The sequence below is a fragment of the Equus caballus genome, chromosome 21 (genome assembly GCF_041296265.1).
Source record: "Equus caballus isolate H_3958 breed thoroughbred chromosome 21, TB-T2T, whole genome shotgun sequence".
Lineage (NCBI taxonomy): Eukaryota > Metazoa > Chordata > Mammalia > Perissodactyla > Equidae > Equus > Equus caballus.
This window is the reverse complement of record NC_091704.1, coordinates 45952069-45969761: the sequence shown is the minus strand read 5'-3', so window position 1 is coordinate 45969761 and position 17693 is coordinate 45952069. Positions and strand designations below refer to the sequence as shown.

The following is a 17693-nucleotide window of genomic DNA, read 5'->3' as shown; positions in this document are numbered from 1 at the left end:
TTTCCTTACTGTCATCATCTTGATCGCTTACAATTATATAGCACTTTCTACTTTCCACCCTCTTTCAAACATCCCACAGCACTCCTATGCAGAATTATTAATCCCAGTTTACTCAGGAAACGAAGCCAGTACTAATAGACTCGCTATTGATATACATGATCCATTCCCACCCCCATCCTGAAAAAAGGATTTATTGTAACTTTACATTTATCATCATTACATAAATGACTTTCTCATATGAGCAAAACTTATTCCTTTTGGACACCAAAACTCCATTTTAACCATTTTGTAAGAAATTCTTTTCAAAAAGTTTATGTATTACAAAGGATAGTCAACATAACTTAAGCTTTTCTTGAAGACACAAGGCTGTCATTATGAACTTCTCTTGTTTTATAATGATGTAATACAGTTTTGTTTCTTTGAGTCTAGCCGTTTCCCCCTTTCTTCTTCTAATCAGGCTATCTGTTGTCACGCCTTACTCTACAGGACCTACCTCTGACAGTCCCAATTCTATCTCAAATCCCCTGGAGACATCTAATTGAAGAATTAGATAACCATGTTTATTAAGAACTGCATGTTAGATAAGGTTCGAGGGATGACGTAGAAATTAATGTTAATGGGTTTGATGCAGAGGCCTTAAAAAAGTTATTTCACTTCTCAAAAAAAGCACTTTTCAACTTACTTTCCATCCAGGGCCATGTCAAGAAAGGAAAACCTGAGGTTGCCAAAGTCTAAATTTCAGATAAGCTATGCGTTTGTGAACTTTGATTTCCATTTCCTTTCACATATACCCAATTTCGTACATCCTCCTATAAATTATCTGCAAACAGGTTTCAAGGCAGAGCCATAATCTATGAGTAATATTACTTTTTTGGTCCAGTGTTATTGGTATTATTTTAAATCAGGGAAATTTTAACAGTCTATCCCAGATCCCAAAATTACTGTAAGTAATAGTTCAAAAAGAAAATGAAAAAATAATTATAAAAGTTGATAACTGAATCAAAAACGTCATTTCCAAGCATTTTTCACTTTAAAGAGAGGAAAGTCCGCTGGAATAGAAGTCGAGAAATATGGTTTTAATGCTAACTAGCTACATGAAAGTGGCTAAGTCGCTTGATCTATCCAGTCCACATAGTCTATTTTTGTTTTAAATTAATTGACATGATGGAATAAATATGATTTTTAAGGTCCTACTCAGCTCCCAGATTTCCTGGCATTTAAAATATGGTTTGAATAGTAAAAAAAATTGTGAGATGATGACATCTAGTGGCTTCTCAGTTTATATACATCTGGAATAATCAACAATTCCAGTGAAGTCACCATTGATTACTACAGCCTCATACATACAAATACTTAGAATTTTAAGACACAGAGGAATCTAGAGGATCACCTTGTTCCTCCTCACTTAACACTTACGACAAGTGAGAACCAAAGTGGTCATATCCTTGCTTAGGGTCACACAGCTAGAGGTTACCCAAAGTCTACTGACTCCAAATCCAGTGTGTTCATCTTTTACATTTTTATGTTCCCCACAAAAGCCAAAAAGGCAAGAAATAATACCACAAAAGACCAAGAAGGATTTTATTCTTTTGTGCAAGATCAGAGTTATATTGAGCCTATCATTGATGCTCAAATCTATCTATCTATCTACCTATCTATCTATCTACCTATCTATCTATCTATCTATCTATCTATCTATCTGCCTACCTACCTATCACTCAAGGATTGATAACATACTGTCAATAGAGCCTTTTTAAAATGTAGTGAGGAGTGTGCAATTTTATAAAATAAGAATGTAATTGTGTATTACATGCGTGGCCGAAAAGAAGACAAATTTATCGGACTATTTTTTCCCACCTTTCCTTTGGAAAACTACCTATCTCCATTCTGCATCACTTGGATGGGACTGATCCAGTCTCCCACAGCCCCAGAAGTTCATGACCAAGGCTTGGCCAGTCCTAGTTTGCCTTCCTCCTGGCCAGAGTGACTCGTTCAGGGACTTGTGCTGAAGCCACAGGGAAAAATACTTCCTCTTCCTCTGGAATCTTGACCTATAAATATGTAAAGATAATACAGACTTTGAATAGCCAGTGGCCATTTTTCCAGGCACATGAAAAAAACTCTTCTAAAAACGAAGCTAGAATATCAAAGAAAGCAGGGATAAAGACAGTAGCCTGGCATCATCAAAGACCCTGGATCTGATCATGCCATTTTTTTTTGTTGTTTAAACTATCTTGAGTGGACTTCTGTCCTTTGAAATCAAGTACTTATAATACTAAAATATATGACTCAAAAAGCAATGGTTTGAGGACAAGTCTTTCAAATTTCAGCTCCCAACTGTTTCCACGCAAAACAAGGTAACTCTGCCAACTCATTGTGAAGACAGAAAGTTATATCCTAGATATGAATGATCTCTTCCTCTGAATATTTATAGAATGTGTTAGCTGATCCAGTAATTGAATATTATTGATAGCCTTTATGTTGAGATATTTTATTTATTTAAGCACATGGTGAACTCCCCAAAGGCATAAATCACAGAATAGCCTAGAACAAAGCAGGTACTTAGTAAATATTTCTTAAGGAATATAAGGTCTAAATTGTAAATTGTGTATAAGTATTCAGTTATATATTATTACATTCTCAGAAAACACTTTATGAGAATTATTTCAAATGAAGAAAAAATAATTTCCTAATTAAATAAAACTTGCAAAACAGAAAGACTCATTACGTAATTTGCAGAATTACCTCCTAAGTGATTGTTCTCATGCGGCAGTGGCTGCTGGTTTTCCACTAAAATCGGTTCTTCCCAACAATGACAGAAAATAAGCTAGGTACATGACCATCAAAGTAGAGACTGGATTCCCCCGTCTCCCGAGCAGCTATGCAACTAAGGTTGAACCAATGGGATATGAGTAAATGTGACAATGTGCCACTTCTGGGTCTGGGCCTTAACAAATTTGGCATGAGCAATTTCATTATCTTTTTCCTATTTTTGCAAGTTGAAATACAGAAGTGCCAGCAACCCAAGTACAACCACACAGATGAGAGCAATGCTCTAGAGCAGGAATCAGCAAACTATAGCCCACAGGCCAGCCACCTGTTTTTGTAATAAAACTTTATTGGAACACAGCTAGCTCTTTTGTTTACATAGTGTCCTATAGCTGCTTTTGTACTACAATGACAGAGTTGAGTAGTTGCAACAGAGACTGAATTGGCCTGCAAGCCAAGAATATTTACTATCTGGCTCTTTCAGAAAAGTGGCCAGAAATAGGGAGGCACTATGGCTAGGGGGATGCATGAATGTGGCACCACGGTCTTGTTGGCTCCAGGGAGGCTATACTAACAGAAAGCTCCACTTTAATTAACCCTCCAAGCTGCTTCTCATTGAAGAACTCAGCCGACTATACATGTCCTGGAAGTAGCTCAGTAGTTCAGATTGAAATCCTGGTATCAACTTGCCAAGTTCAGTTCTTGGGGAGATAATTAAGGATTGTCCAAAACGACTGGAGGATGTGACGGTCAATTTTCTGTGTCAACTTGACTGGGCCACAGAGTGCTCAGACATTGAGTAAAACATTTTTCTGGGTGTGTCTTTGAGCGTGTTGCTGGATAAGAATAACATTTGAACGAGTAGACTGAGTAAAGCAGATTGGCCTCCTTTAATGTGGTGGGCCTCATCCAATCACAAGACGGCATGAATGTAACAAAAAGGCTGAGTAAGAGAACACTCCTCCTGCCTAATTATTTGAGCTGGGACATCAGTCTTTTCCTGCCTTCAGACGTGAACTGAAAAATCGGCTCTTCTTGGGTCTCAAGCCTGCTAGCTTACAGACTGGTACTTCTACCATTGGTTCTCCCTGTCTCCGGCTTGCTGACTGCAGATCTTGGGACTTCTCAGCCTCCATAATTGCATGAACCGATTCTTTACAATAAATCACAATTTCTCTCTCTCTGTCTGTCTCTCTCTCTTTCCCTCTCTCTCCCCATACATCCTATTGCTTCTGTTTCTCTGGAGAACTCTAAATACAGAGGACATTTCAAAAGCATAAGTAAATCACTCATATATTCCTGTGCAAAACAGGAATTGAAAACATATTTTTATTCATAATCACAAGTCATGATAATTTCATTGCTAGGTAGGAAATGTTCAGGGACAATGCAGATTTGTTTGGAGGAAAAAAGATCTGACCATACAGTTCAGTTAGAAAACCAGGTGCTCCTTTACCAACGAGCACTCAAGGTCCATATTTTAAGAAGGATCTCCCAATTATTGCCCTAATACATATTTTTTCTTTCTGTTTGATCATGCCCAAAGATTGTACAGGTGGAACTTCATCCTTTTAGACCAGTGTTCCCAACTGTGAGTGATTTTGTCCCCACAGGACATCTGGCAATATCTGGAGACATTTTGGGTTATCGCGACTAGGAGAAGGGTGCTGCTGACATCTAGTGGATTGAGGCCAGGGATATAGCTAAGCATCCAACAATGCGCAAAATAGCCACCCCCCACAGCAAAGAATTATTTGGCCCAAAGTGTCAACAGTGCTGAGGTCGAGAAAACTCTTCTTTAGCCAAAGGCTTTGCTATCTCAGTGAGGTTACATGTCAAAGTCAAGCAGTCATTCAGTGAAAATGAATTCAGAGCCTTTCCTGGGAGCTAGTTTTCAGAAGGTGGTGAGTATAGAAGAGTGTGAGGTTCCTGAGTGCCTTCAGGGAGTGGCATAGTTACCCCACAAAGAAATGAGAAGGGAGGGACACCAAAGACAGACGCATAATTTTACAAATTTACAACTGTCTTTGGAGGAAAGTATGCCCTTTGGAGAAGAGGTCCAGAACTTCCAAAAAGCTATTCAAATATATTCCTAGTAGGCAAGAGGCATATGATTTTTCGTGTGTGTGTCAAACTTGCTCTTGTTTCCAAAAGAATTCATTCTCTTCTCTGGCAAAACTAAGCAGAAAACTAAAGAGTTAAAGGAAGCAAAGAATCACTGCCCACGCTGTGTCTCTAGCCCAGTGCCTCGAAGCCCTGGTCCGCCAGACACCAGGCATCGAATCCCCCTGACTACAGGGCACTGCAGGGGCCAATTTTTAAAACTTGGCAGTGAGCTTAACTCCAAGCTTCATGGATTATCAGGATCCTGGCAGGAATAGCTGGCACTCACAAACTGGTTAATTTGAAGAAAATTTAATAAAAGGGCTATTAGCAAAAGAATGGGCATGATGTAAGGAAAACACAGGAGATAGTGCATTACTTAAAACTGATAATAATAATAATACCACCCTTACTCTTGGAGGGGTGATGGGAGGGAGCATTTCTCTAACCAGCAGATTCAGAGAGCTGTTCAGGGAAGACAGCCTGACAAGGGCTGTGACATTTGGTCAAGGGATGCAGCCAAGCCATGAAGACCCTGTAAAGAAGGAGTTAGGGGAACAAATATACCCCTTTCAGTCTCCTCACTCCTCTGATCTCCTGCTGGTGCTTCTCATTGGCTGAATCCAACGGGCATTGAGAAGGCAAGAAGATAATATGATGAAGGTCAGTGTTTTAATCCAATCGGGCTGCTATAACAGAATACCATAGCCTAGGTGGCTTATGAGCAACAGAAATTTATTTACTAGAATTCTGAAAGCCGAGAAGTCCAAGATCAAGTTGCCAGAAGATTCAGTGTCTGCTGAGAGCCCACTTCCTGGATCATAGATGGCTATCTTCATGCTGCGTCCTCACATGGTGAAAGAGGTGAGGGAGCTCTCTAGGATCTCCCTTATAAAGACACCAACCCCATTTATGAGGCCTCCACTCTCAAGACCTAATCACCTCCCAAAGGCCTTACCTCCTAATATCATCACATTGGGAGTTAGGATTTCAACATGTGAATTTTGGCGGGACACAAACATTCTGTCTACAATGTCAGCCTCCAATCTGACATGTTGGAAGAGTAGGAAGTGGATCTAGGGGAAAAAATCAGAAACTCTACAACACAGTCCATCCATTCTGACCCTCAGCATGCATTCTCGTCTTTAATTCAAACGAAAACTTTGTGTCACCAACACATACAAACCATTTTATTCTGGTTGATATCCATTCATTCATGACCTCACCTGAAAACTAAATGCTAGCTAGCATCAATATTCTTCATATAGTGGAGAAGAGTGGAAAGAAGGAGGGAAAGAAAAAGTTAAGTAATATTTAGCATCGCTGCTACAATCCCTACTTCTGTAGCTGTTCACTAGCCTGAAGCTGGTAATCATAGCTGTCATCTTCCCCCATTCATTTCAAGTTCCCTTCTGGATTCTTTAGATGGTAGAGAGATCCAAATATTTATTCCCATGGGATAGGAGTCTTTGCTGGTCTTGTCTTTATTGGATTGCCACAGTTTTACATCGAACGGGACCGTTTGTCATGGAAGTGTGATGATGTACTCTAGCGATTCTCTAGGTTCTAAACATAATCTTTGTGGAATCCACTGTAGAGTTTCAAACTCAATTTCCCTCTGATTAACAGGATTATGCATCCTGGCTAGTACAATAATGTGGTGAGGGGGTGAGGAAGTAAAGCTAGATCTCAAATAAAGGAAACCACCTCTCTTTGCCTGCAGTTTCACATTACTACAATCCATTCTCTATGCTACAGCCAGTGACATTCCTAAAATAAATCTGATAAATCACATCCTTCTTATGGCTCTTCATTGCTCCTGGAAAAAAGTCTAAACTCTTTATACACTGGCCATCATCTCTAAACTCTGCCTCCTTGTCTGGGACCTCCTTTAGTACTACCCCATTTCTATGTAGCCCCTCAGAGACACACAACTTTAGACATCTTTCAGTTTTGTTTTCATGTACTGAGATCATTCTTTACTTGCCAGATTGTCATTCAGCCAAGAAAAAGTAGAATTCTGATCCCACTTACACTATACATAAAAAATAAAACAGGTAAGATAACCTATTTATTCTTGAAAATGTTTCTGGAACAATTAACCAATAAATATACAGTAAACACATGCTTATGCATTAAACCCTTAGTAAAGGTGCAATGGCTAAAATGCTGACGTATAAAACAATGCTTCTCTCTTCAGTTAGCTTTATAAATAATATGGAGACAACACTCTTAAATACTTAAAATAAAGATTAAAAATTATAAAAGATACAAACAGATCAAAATAACAACAGGAGTGCCTTCATACGATAGTCTGTGATTGCCAGGATATATCCTAGTGTTGGGATAATGCAGTTTGGAAGAGTAGAAGAAACCCATTTTGGAGACAAATAGACCTGTGATCTACTCCTAGCCCTGCTTTCACTAACTGTATAACTATAACTAAACCGCTTAACTTACCTAAATCTGCTTCCACAATGATGAGGTACCATGCAGAATAATTGTGAGGATTAAATAAGTTGCTCAAAAGTAGTAGTTGTTATTGAGATGAGTTTTCCACCTGGAACACAGATGTTTAAATGAGAGGCACCTAGACTGGAACCCTCTGAGATACAAATGACCATCCTGCAGACAGAGGGCCCTTGACTGGTGAGGGATGAAAGAAGTGATGCTCCTTGAGCTCCACGCTGAGAAAAAGGGGCAAACCACAGAGCAGGAAAGGATCCAGAAAAAACAGGCTAAGGATGGAGAATATTAGAATATTGCGAAATTCATCAACTGTCTCCCTATTTGCTACCTCTGTCATTCCCTCATCTACTCTCTACGAAGGCAAATGCAAATACTTAAAATAAGAAACACTTGGACTTCATTTCAGAGACATACTAGAAGAGAGCAGGTGAGAAGAATCTCATCTCACAATCCATTTGGAGGGAGAAAAATCTCCAGAAATAAAGTGGATTCTGGGATCTTAAGAAGAAAGACAAGTAGGCTGAGTCCTACGGGCCTGCACAGAAAGAGGGTAAGGTGAGAAACTCTGAAAATGTGGTTCTTAACTGCCATGAGGCACATTAAGGTTCCCGACATTCAATAAATTTCCAAGAGAATCGTATACCCGATATGTGCTCTAGATACAAATGCTAACTATGAGTTTGCTAAGGTCTGCTGTTGGGCATTGAGAGATGGCAAGATTTAGACGGATCTGAAAGGGTAAGTACATGACCAGGTGGGAAAAGTGTAGGACACAGGAAAACAGTGTGTCAGCTCTCCCAGGGTACATCCGTTTGGCTGGAATTTATGAGGGCAGAGAAGAAAGATAAAACAGAAAGTGATTAGGGTCTAGGCTGTGAAGGTCCTTTATGCTAGGAAAAGACAACCTTTGCTCCAGGCAATGAAAAAACATCGTAAGGTTCTCAGCAAAGAAGAGATATGACAAAAGTGAAGATTAATTCAGGGGGATTTTTCAGAACAGTTCCTAATGAACCTAGAATAAACCTAGGAAGGGTAATTAGCCAGAACATTCATTTTCCCAAACATAATTAACTTTTATAGCCCTTTAAAGTTTGCAAAGTACTGTTCATACATCTACTTTCATTTCATTCTCCCAACAAGTTCTGGAATCATGTGTTATTCTTACCCCATTTTGTAGCTAAGGAACACAAATATATCACACAAGGTCCCAACAGGAAACAGACGACAAACTCAAATTAACTTAAAGAGTGTTTATTTACAATGAGTTATAAAGGGATGGGGAGATATAAAGAGTCAGGAACCTTCGGCCAGTAATAGTGGGTAATCTGGAGCCACTCCTAGGCCAGGAGGGGTGAGGAAAGTCAGAATTTACTGGAACCTAGAAGGAAAGAGTTGTGTAGACAGGATTGCCATGAAATGAGCAGTGACCTTTGGTAGTCAAACATCAGCAGCCCAAGGCAACCTCCTCCCAGGGCAGAGCCAGGGGAATAAATGCCCTGATATTGTTCTCTACCCTCCCATTTCCTGTTAAGGGTCCTATTGGCTGGAAGCAACCAGAAGCCAATGGCACAGGAGTCCGTTGATACAGACCACACCTCTTCCCCCTCAACATCCTCTCTAATTTTTGATCCATGTGAAAAGTTTATGTCTCCAACACAAGTGACACATGAAGTCTTTTAAGACTGTGTGTCATCACGGATTGATGTCCATTCAATCATATTTCTGCATAAAACCTAAAATGTTAGCCATCCCTGATGTCCTTCATATATGATAGTAGGAAAAGCTGAGGAAAGGAAAAAGAAAAGAAAGAAGTAAAATGAAACATAATTGCTACAGTCCACACTTCTTTCTGGTCATGAGGGCTAAATTAGTAATCATAACACCAGGACCAGCTTCACGCATGCACGACCTGTGCAGTCGCATGGATCCCTACACTTAGAAGGGTCCTGCACTTGCTTAGTGCTCTGCTCTTGCTATATTGAAATTCTTGATAATATTTGAATAAGGGGCCCCACATTTTAATTTTGCTCTGGGCTCTTGCAAGTTATGTAGCCAATTCTGCCTAGCTCCCTTCTTCGAGCACCCATTCAAGTTACGCTTAGCCTTTGTCAGGACCCAGCTAGACAGAATTCTCTACCTAGTGGGATCACTCAAACCTTCCTTCCTTGTCGCTATTGGCCTGCCAATGAGCAGAATAGTAGGAAAGGTAGTACTAAAAAATGGATCAAGAACATAGATAATAGTTAAATTCAGTGAAATAATTCAGAAGTGATGTTTTGAGTATTTATTACCTTTTAAAATATAATTTATTTAGTTTTAAGTTCTTGACAAAATCCTCCTTTATGTAGCAGAAATCCATTTGCCCCCTAGTAATCAGGATCAATCATTCTGGCCAGAAAAGCAACCCCCAATTCTGCTTGTGGGAGCAGCAGCATGTGGAGCCCAAAATGGCCAGGGGGTGATCCCAGATCGATTTATGTGAACCATGACCATGCTCCCCGGTAGAAGCAGCCTTCCCTGAGGGACTAGGACCTTCAACATTATCCAGCCCAAGCTTGTAGGAACCAGAAGCGAAAGTTCTTCAAATGAGTCAGTAAGGGTTCAAAATGAGAGAGACCTCTCCTTTGTCCTTGAACCCAAGAATTCTGGATCTAGAAGTAAGAGCCCCACATGTTAGCACAGATTTATAACACATACCCAGTGGTGTACTGGTAAGTGTTTAACAACCAGCTCTCTGGAAAAAGAAAAAACAAGTCCTGATTTGTAGGATTTTCCACTTTCTGAGATATAAATACTCCCACCTTGGCCAATTTCAAGCTTTCTATGTCTGAACTCTGTGTTACGAAGAGATAGATAGTATAGTATTTCATCATGCTCATAAAATAAACACAAATGACCTCAAGGACATAGATAATAGTTAAAAGTAGTAAAATAATTAAGAAGTAACAAGTTTTAGTATTTCTCACTTTTTAAAAATATAATGTATTTAATTCTAAGTTTATATGTCTATATAATTGTAAGTTTATAAACATATGTAATGATATATAATTTATACATAATATATGTATATGTGGGAAAAATATAAAATTATTTCAGAATAAAAATTTCTAGACTTTTTATTTCAAAATAACCTTAGATTTACAAAAGAGTTGATAAGATAACACAGGATTCCCATATACCCTTCACCCAGCTTCCTCTAATATTTATATGACCATTTATGAAAGCTAAGAAATGAACATTAGTGCAATACTGTAAACTACAGACTTTATTAGAATTTCATCAGTTTTTCACTAACGTCCTTTGTTGTTCTAAGATCCTATCCGGGATACCACATTGCATTTAATATAATTTAACTTTTAATCATGGCTGTGTTGAACAACTGACTTGAGACATTCCTGAACAGTTTTGCAGCTATTGATATTGTCATGAACAGCTGATCCTTACAGTAATTACAGTGGGCATTTAACTGAAGGGGGCCAGGCACCCGTCCTTGTAAGCACGTTGTGTGGCCTCAGAAAGTGGCTGCTTCCACTTTTCCTTGCACTGAAAATTAGGCTGGGGCATTCTATTCAGTATTGTCAAAAGGAACAATATTTACTCTTTTGCAGTGTTTTTCAGCCAATATGCACGATGTTAAAGTGCAAAGGCAGCCCAGATATGCATGGGCGTGGGGCACTGTGTGTGGTAGTATTGTGCTATTTGTAGTTTTCATACTAGGTTTAGGTAGGCAGAGCTAGAGCAACTGCCCCCACTTCCATGATTCTCTGTGTAGTTTTTTAACTGTATTTAAGGACAAAGGAAGAAGCTCGGAGGGACTAAACTTTTTGACTTTTGTGGTTTATCCAGAAACTTCACTAGCCACGCAGTTTTAAGTAGGTTCTTGAGAGTTAAGAAGATTAAAAAATTGGTACATGTTACTGACAACAAGAAAAGGATATGGGACTTTATTGTAAAGATGACATGCTCTTTTGGGTGACTGAAGTAAAGAAAAAATTCAATTAAGTTATTGCAAATCCAAAAATGGAGAAGGTAATTGAGTCTTTAAAAAGATCTATGTCTGAAGTCTCAGTCTCTAGGAAGCAGGTATTCTTAAGACATCCAAAAGAAACTAGAGCAGCTTGAAAAGTAGGCTTCAGTTCTACTATTAGATATGAGCAGTGGAAGATTAAAAGCAAGATAAAAGACATGCGGATTACACTGGAGGAAGAGAGAGGGTACCTTAAGAAAAAATTTCTTATGTTAGAGGCAAGAAAGGAAAAATGTCATCTTTAAGGGACGGATAGACAGATACACAATAGAGTAACTTCAAAAGCTAGTAGAGAAGTTTTTCTAAAAGGTAGTGGAATATGGGGAATGTGTTAGATGTTACTAGATCAGAACAATAATTAAGATCCACTGAAGTCAAATCTAACAGAGGACGGGAAGCAAAGTCTCTAAATGAACTGGAATAACTCACTTATAAGAAGCCAGGATTCAAATACCATGGAGAGTGCCCCCTTTGCGATGCAGACAGACTTTCTAATTGGAACTACCTATTCAAGGTTGACACTGTCATTCAAAGTGCCCATAGAACTTTCGGACAGATTTGAAAGGGAACCCAGAAACACTGGCGTAAAATACTCAAAGAATTACTGGGTGAGTTTCAAGTTGACACAGGTATCATGCCTATGCCCTGAGTAAACACCATCTTCTAAATATGCATCAGCATTATCTTCCCTGTTGTTGTCTATAGAGATGTATTTTGTATTGCATGGATCTGCATCATGACTGAGATTGTTTTCAATCAAATTCATTATTTTAGGCATCTTTTTTCAATATAAAACAATTTGTAGGATTAATTGCAAAGAAATCACAAGGAAAAAAATTCACATCATTAGGGACCATATGTCTGATAGCTCTAAGGATTCTAGACTAAACATAAACCAAGATATATCTGGAAAGTATTATGCCACTCCAAATGTGATCGTTGGGTAATTTTATCATAATAACGAACACCTTATAAGTGTCGTGTCACTTTTCCCAAAGTGCATTCCATGGAACAACTAGTTCTTAGATGTTGTTAGAATTTAAATACCCCTGCCTCTCCTCTGCCCAAAAAACTCCCATTAAAACGTTCTAAACCCTTTTTAAGTGAAATAGGACCCAAATTTCTTTATAGCAAGTAACTAAAAATACTGCCAAATGAATCACAAATACACTTTGCTTTAGAGATATCACTCAGAGCACCTCGCATGCTCAGCATCTCCTTCTAAAGGCACCCACAGTTCATAACAGGGCAAGCAGCTGATCCCTCTATGATGATGGCTGTACCATAGGACCAGCCTCTCAGCTATCGCTGATTAGATCAAGGAAGGCAACTGACTTAAGGATCAACCAATCAGTCCACAAGTCGGCCTGTGACTTATGATGATGTGGCTTGCAAATTACACAGCCACTCTGATTCTCCCTCTTGGGTCTCTGAAGCAGCATAAATGGAGTTAATTGACCAGCTGGTAATAGGAGGAGCAAAAAACAAGACTAACTGAATCATGTTACTAGCAGAGTACTAGAGTTCCAACTCACAACTTCCTGTTACTACAGAGGAACGCGGATTCTGATCAACCATCAAGCTGCAGTCTTTGCAGCCTCTCATGAGAACCAAACGTTCAGTTCTTCCTGTAACCCATGTGGCCTGATTACACAGATGACATTCCTGTTTCCCTTTCTACTTCATGTAGTTTTAGAATAAATTCCTCATTTGTCAAAATCACCAAATGAGTCTCTTTCTTGAAACCAAAAGAGCACCCCTCCCCATTCTCCCTGTAATCAGATTCATACTTACGTGGCCATGTCCCAGATGAGTGTTTTTCTGAGATGCATAACACCAAAGCACAACTTTACAGGCATATCTTCCAAAGTCACACACACTTTCTACTTCCTTTTTTTTTTAAATTCTTACATGAGTTAATAAGATATTATTATAGATAATCTTAAAACTTCTCTAATTCATATTTTTAAAAAGCCGGTTATGTGCAATCTTCTATTATTTGTAACATTTGTAGCATTTCTCACGAATAATTTTGGTCCACTTCTCAAGGCAGAGCGGTTGAAAGACACTGTCCTAAAAAGTATGTAGGGTAGTGGACATAAATTATAACACTGGATGTCAATCAACAGTTTTTTGTTGGTAAATACACAAAAGTTGCATAATAGCATGTTGTGCTCTGGATCTGAGATCTGTTGGAAGCTTCCATTATCGCGGCTCAGCCCTACATGTGCATATGATGAAAGAACCCCTTCCTAACACCAGAGGGCATTACGCCAGCCGGGTACCTCCCTGAGAGGCTCCCACACCAGCAACTGATTTTTACAGCTGCTTCTACATTCCTGCACCACATTCAATCTTTCAGAAGAGACTTCTGCTTTTTCATTTTGCCATTCTCAGGCCAGGACTGGTTCTGAGCTCAAATGAGAACAAGGGGTTAAGAGAAGCTGCTAGAGACCAAGCTGCATAGCAGTAAGAACAATCTGTAATTGTTAGCCTATATTGTTCTACCTCTAGCAAATTCAGTAATCTTGATCTTTCTGGGATTCATTATCCTCATTTAAGATTAAGATACTATTCAGGCAAACATGTCTAATGAGCATAATTAAATTGTTTTACATTAGAAGGTAAGACTAGATCCTGTTGATTCTCATTCTAATTTAAATATGGGAAATCAGATTGGTCTACTTAAGTCTACTAAAATTGTGTGTAACTCCTGAACTTCTTGTGGAGAACACCCACCAAGTACTACCAATACTCTACTCTCATTATAAATCTTCTTCTAGATCTAATTAGTATAGGGGTTTTGGCTTCTTTCATAATACAAATTAAGAGGTAATTTTTCAAGCAAGATTTGTTTCAACGCTCATTAATTCCCTCAACATTTATCCAACAGCAACTGTGTACCAGGCTTATATCTGCTAGAATCTGGCAAAACTACACAAGTTGTGCTTCCGTGACATTTTCGATCTAGGAGACAATAAAATAAATTTTTAAAATTGTGAAATTGAACTGAAAGGTGCTACTAAGAGAGCTACATGAAGCTACCAGCAGATATAACAGGGAGACTTGCTCCACCCAGTAAGTGGTCAAGAAACGGTTTCCTTAAGAAAGCGATTCTTAAAATCAGACGAGTAAGTTGGTGTTAAATACGCAAAAAGCGTGTGGAGGCGTGCAGAGGTGAAGATGGCGAGAACAATTTCCACACGACAAAAAATAAATCTCGGGGAGAAGACTTGAGGGGGGAAAAAAGGTCACTGGTTAGAGTTCAGTGTATAGTTGCGGGGGGAGGGGGGGGGAGCCGAGGAAACTGGGCCTTCAAAGCCATAACTATTTCCATTCTACGAGCACTGAAGAGTTTTAGGCAGGAAGTTGCTGTGATCATCTTTGTATTTGAAAAGTCTATCCTGGTGCCATATGAAAACTGAGCGGAGAAAGCCGGGTTAGAAGGCTGTTGTTCTTCGTGGAAGGATGACCCTGAAAGTGGCGAGTTGTCGACGACTGATGCTTAGAAAGTCCATAAAACTTAGTGATGGACTACAGTAACTGTAAACGACCTCAGCGCACTTCTGATTTCAAACCAGGAACTGTTTTAAATTGGCTGGTAAAATAAATGAAAATAGGCTCATTCGATTCCAAACACTGATACCTCTCTGTGAGAACTCGTGGGGTCAGCGTGCTTATTTCCCCATGTGAAAGTTTCACTGTATTTTCACGGGCCCTGTGGAAACGCTCTCTGATGCATTAGAGATTGCCGGTGGCATGGAAGAAGCAATGCCGGAGGAAAGTTGCTTGTCCCCGTCACCAAGGCCCGGGTCTTGGAAAGCCTGCTTTGCCACGAAGGCTCGATTCACTGCTAGAGACTGAGGACCCTGGGAAGTTCCCAGACCTCTGCAGTCACGCCAGGTCAGACAGGGCTAAAGCCGCAGGAAACTCGCCCCTCTTTCGGGGTATTCTTCCCAGAGCGAGGGATGATACTCAGGTCGCCCGGGACTTCCCGGACGCTCAGACCAAGCCCCCCTCCTCATCCGCTACGGTGGCCGGAAAGGCCCTGGACTAATAGACACAGTCAGCCTGGAAGGAGGCGCACGCGCATTGAAGACTTCTAAACTATAACGAGGGTCCAGTCCAGAGCCCGCAGGGAGTGCCGGTTTAGCTTCGGCAGTTCCTTCTCCTGGCTCGCCGCGCCCAGATTTCCTAGAAGTGCGCTGTCACCCAACAAGTTTTTCCATTGGTTTAGAGACGGGAGGGCCCGCCTTCCCCCATTGTCGATTGGCTGCCCGTTCTCCTCGCAGTTAGGAGGCGGGGTTTGGGCGCTTTCAGATTGCATCAGCTGGTCCTTTACGGGCCGCGTGGCGCAAGCGCAGTGCTTCCGGGCACCGCAGCCCGCCTCTGATCGGCCTCCGCTCTCCTCTCCTCTCCTCCCGACTGTCGCTTTTGGGTTCCGTGTCCTTTTCGTGGTTCGTCGATGTCCGAGGAGAAGGCCAGCAGCCCTTCAGGGAAGATGGGAGGCGAGGAGAAGCCGGTGAGCGGACTCTGTGGGACCTGGAGGCCGGGCTGGGGCTTTCCTTAGTGCCCAAGTTGCCCGACCCGGGGTGGGAAGGAGGATGCGGCTGGGCCATGTGGGGCGGAGGAACTCGAGGGGGACGATGGCATTCGGGACAAGTCAGAACCCCCTTGGGCGAGGAATAATCCATTCATTAAGCAGGGCGGGGCCTTGCAGGTCCTCCAGGGGTCCTTCCTCTCTTTGCAGAGGAGGAAACTGAGACCTTGAGTGACTTGCTCAGAGCCACACATCTAATTAGAAGCCTAGAGAGAATTAGATTCTAGGACTCCGGACTTCCACCTAGTGTTTTTGACTCACCTGAGGAGGAAAGAACATTGCAGAGCCTTATTTACTCCTAAAACCCTGTGGGGTAAAGGGTTCCAGTTTAAGGAAGGGAAAACCGAGGCCCGGAGATCTGATCCAACTTGCCCAAGATTGGGTGGTTTATAATGAATGATGGAGGCCGGATGACCCCAGCTGAGAAACTCCAGAGAAGTTACACACCTCCGCCGCCCGGTGCTGGAGGCATCCCTCATGACGCATTACCCATGCTGATCGTTTCAACTTTGAACTTTCCCTTTGGTGGCATCCGTCGCTTAGGAACATGTCCCAGGTATCTTGTACGCCACCAGGTCGAGTTTCTTAATAATCAACAAATGTCAAGTAGTCCTTTTGCCGGGCACTGTGTTGGGCCATGCAACTGGGAAGATGAATGGGACCCAGTGCGTGACCTTGAGGGCCTCACAGCCTGGTGTGTGAGAAACAGGAAAGTTCAGTGAGGTCAACCCTGTGGGATTACAGAAGAGGGAGTGCCGGCCTCTACTTTGGAGGACTCGCTTGAATTGAGTTTGAAAGAATGACTGTAAATTCACCAGGTAAACCGGCCAGCGCAGGACTTCCGCGGAAGGCGGGTGAAAAGGCACACCCTGAGTAAATTTTCCGTCGGGTTGCTTGCAAGAGATATGCCTGAGTGGGAAGCTGCAGAGATCAGAAGGATTTTAGACAACCAGCGATTGTGTTTGAAATTTGAAATTGTATTCTACACGTGACAGTTTTTAAGCAGGGATGTGATCCATGTGAATTTTAGTTGTAAGGATCACTCTGCCATTAGGGTGGAAGGTGCGTTGGAAAGAGGCCACAAGCAGTAGGCTGTTGTAATAGTCCAAATGAGAAGCGATGAGGTCCTCAGCTAAAGCAGTGTCAGCCGTAACTCTCTGATAGGACACATCGCTTAAAAGCCACCACAATCTTCTCATCAGTAAAATGAGGATGTCCTCTTTGAATGGGAAGCATGCATATGTGCACATTCTGAACTATATAAATTAAATATATGTGTGATAAATGGTGCCTATCTATTGACTTGTTTCGTCTGTATTTTTTCACTTAAACATGATATTTTTACTGTTTTGTCTCTTGTTTACCTTTTTTGCTTAATGGTCTATAGTCAGTCGTCCATGTCCGTAAATATTCTGCTATGCCATTCTAAATTGAAGGTCATGTATGGCTAACAAATATATGATTTCTCCCATCTATAATAATAATTACAAAATACCTAGTGTTTCCTGAGTGCTAACTACGGCTCTGGCATGCATTATGCATCACGTGCGTTAACTCATTCAGTCCTCAAAATATCTATGAACTGGGTTCTGCTATTAGCCCCGTCGTACAGATGAGGAAACAGGCATAGGAACAGTAAGTAACTTGCTCAGACCTGATATTCTGTAGCCAATATTCATGACCCCAGTGCTGCCCTGCCTTCCGTCATCCTCCTGGGAACGAGTC

The 17693-nt window shown here is 40.9% G+C and overlaps 1 protein-coding gene and 1 long non-coding RNA gene across 3 annotated transcripts in view; one reads left to right on the top strand and one right to left on the bottom strand.

Moving 5' to 3' along the window:
• Positions 1-1554: 1554 nt before the first annotated feature.
• LOC138919727 (uncharacterized) lies at positions 1555-15572 on the bottom strand. Of its 2 annotated transcripts, none has more exons than XR_011430180.1 (2): positions 13163-15572; positions 1555-2051 (listed from the first exon to the last, which is right to left on the bottom strand). It is a non-coding gene; the product is annotated as an uncharacterized lncRNA (long non-coding RNA). The 2 variants fall into 2 exon arrangements; XR_011430179.1 differs by lacking the exon at positions 1555-2051 and adding an exon at positions 8577-8719.
• Positions 15475-17693, top strand: part of TARS1 (threonyl-tRNA synthetase 1) — a 28439-nt gene continuing 26220 nt past the window's right edge. The window contains exon 1 of the mRNA XM_001498175.7: positions 15475-15890. Within this exon, the coding sequence (XP_001498225.2) occupies positions 15834-15890 (57 nt within the window). The 5' untranslated portion in view covers positions 15475-15833. The remainder of the gene's footprint in view (positions 15891-17693) is intronic.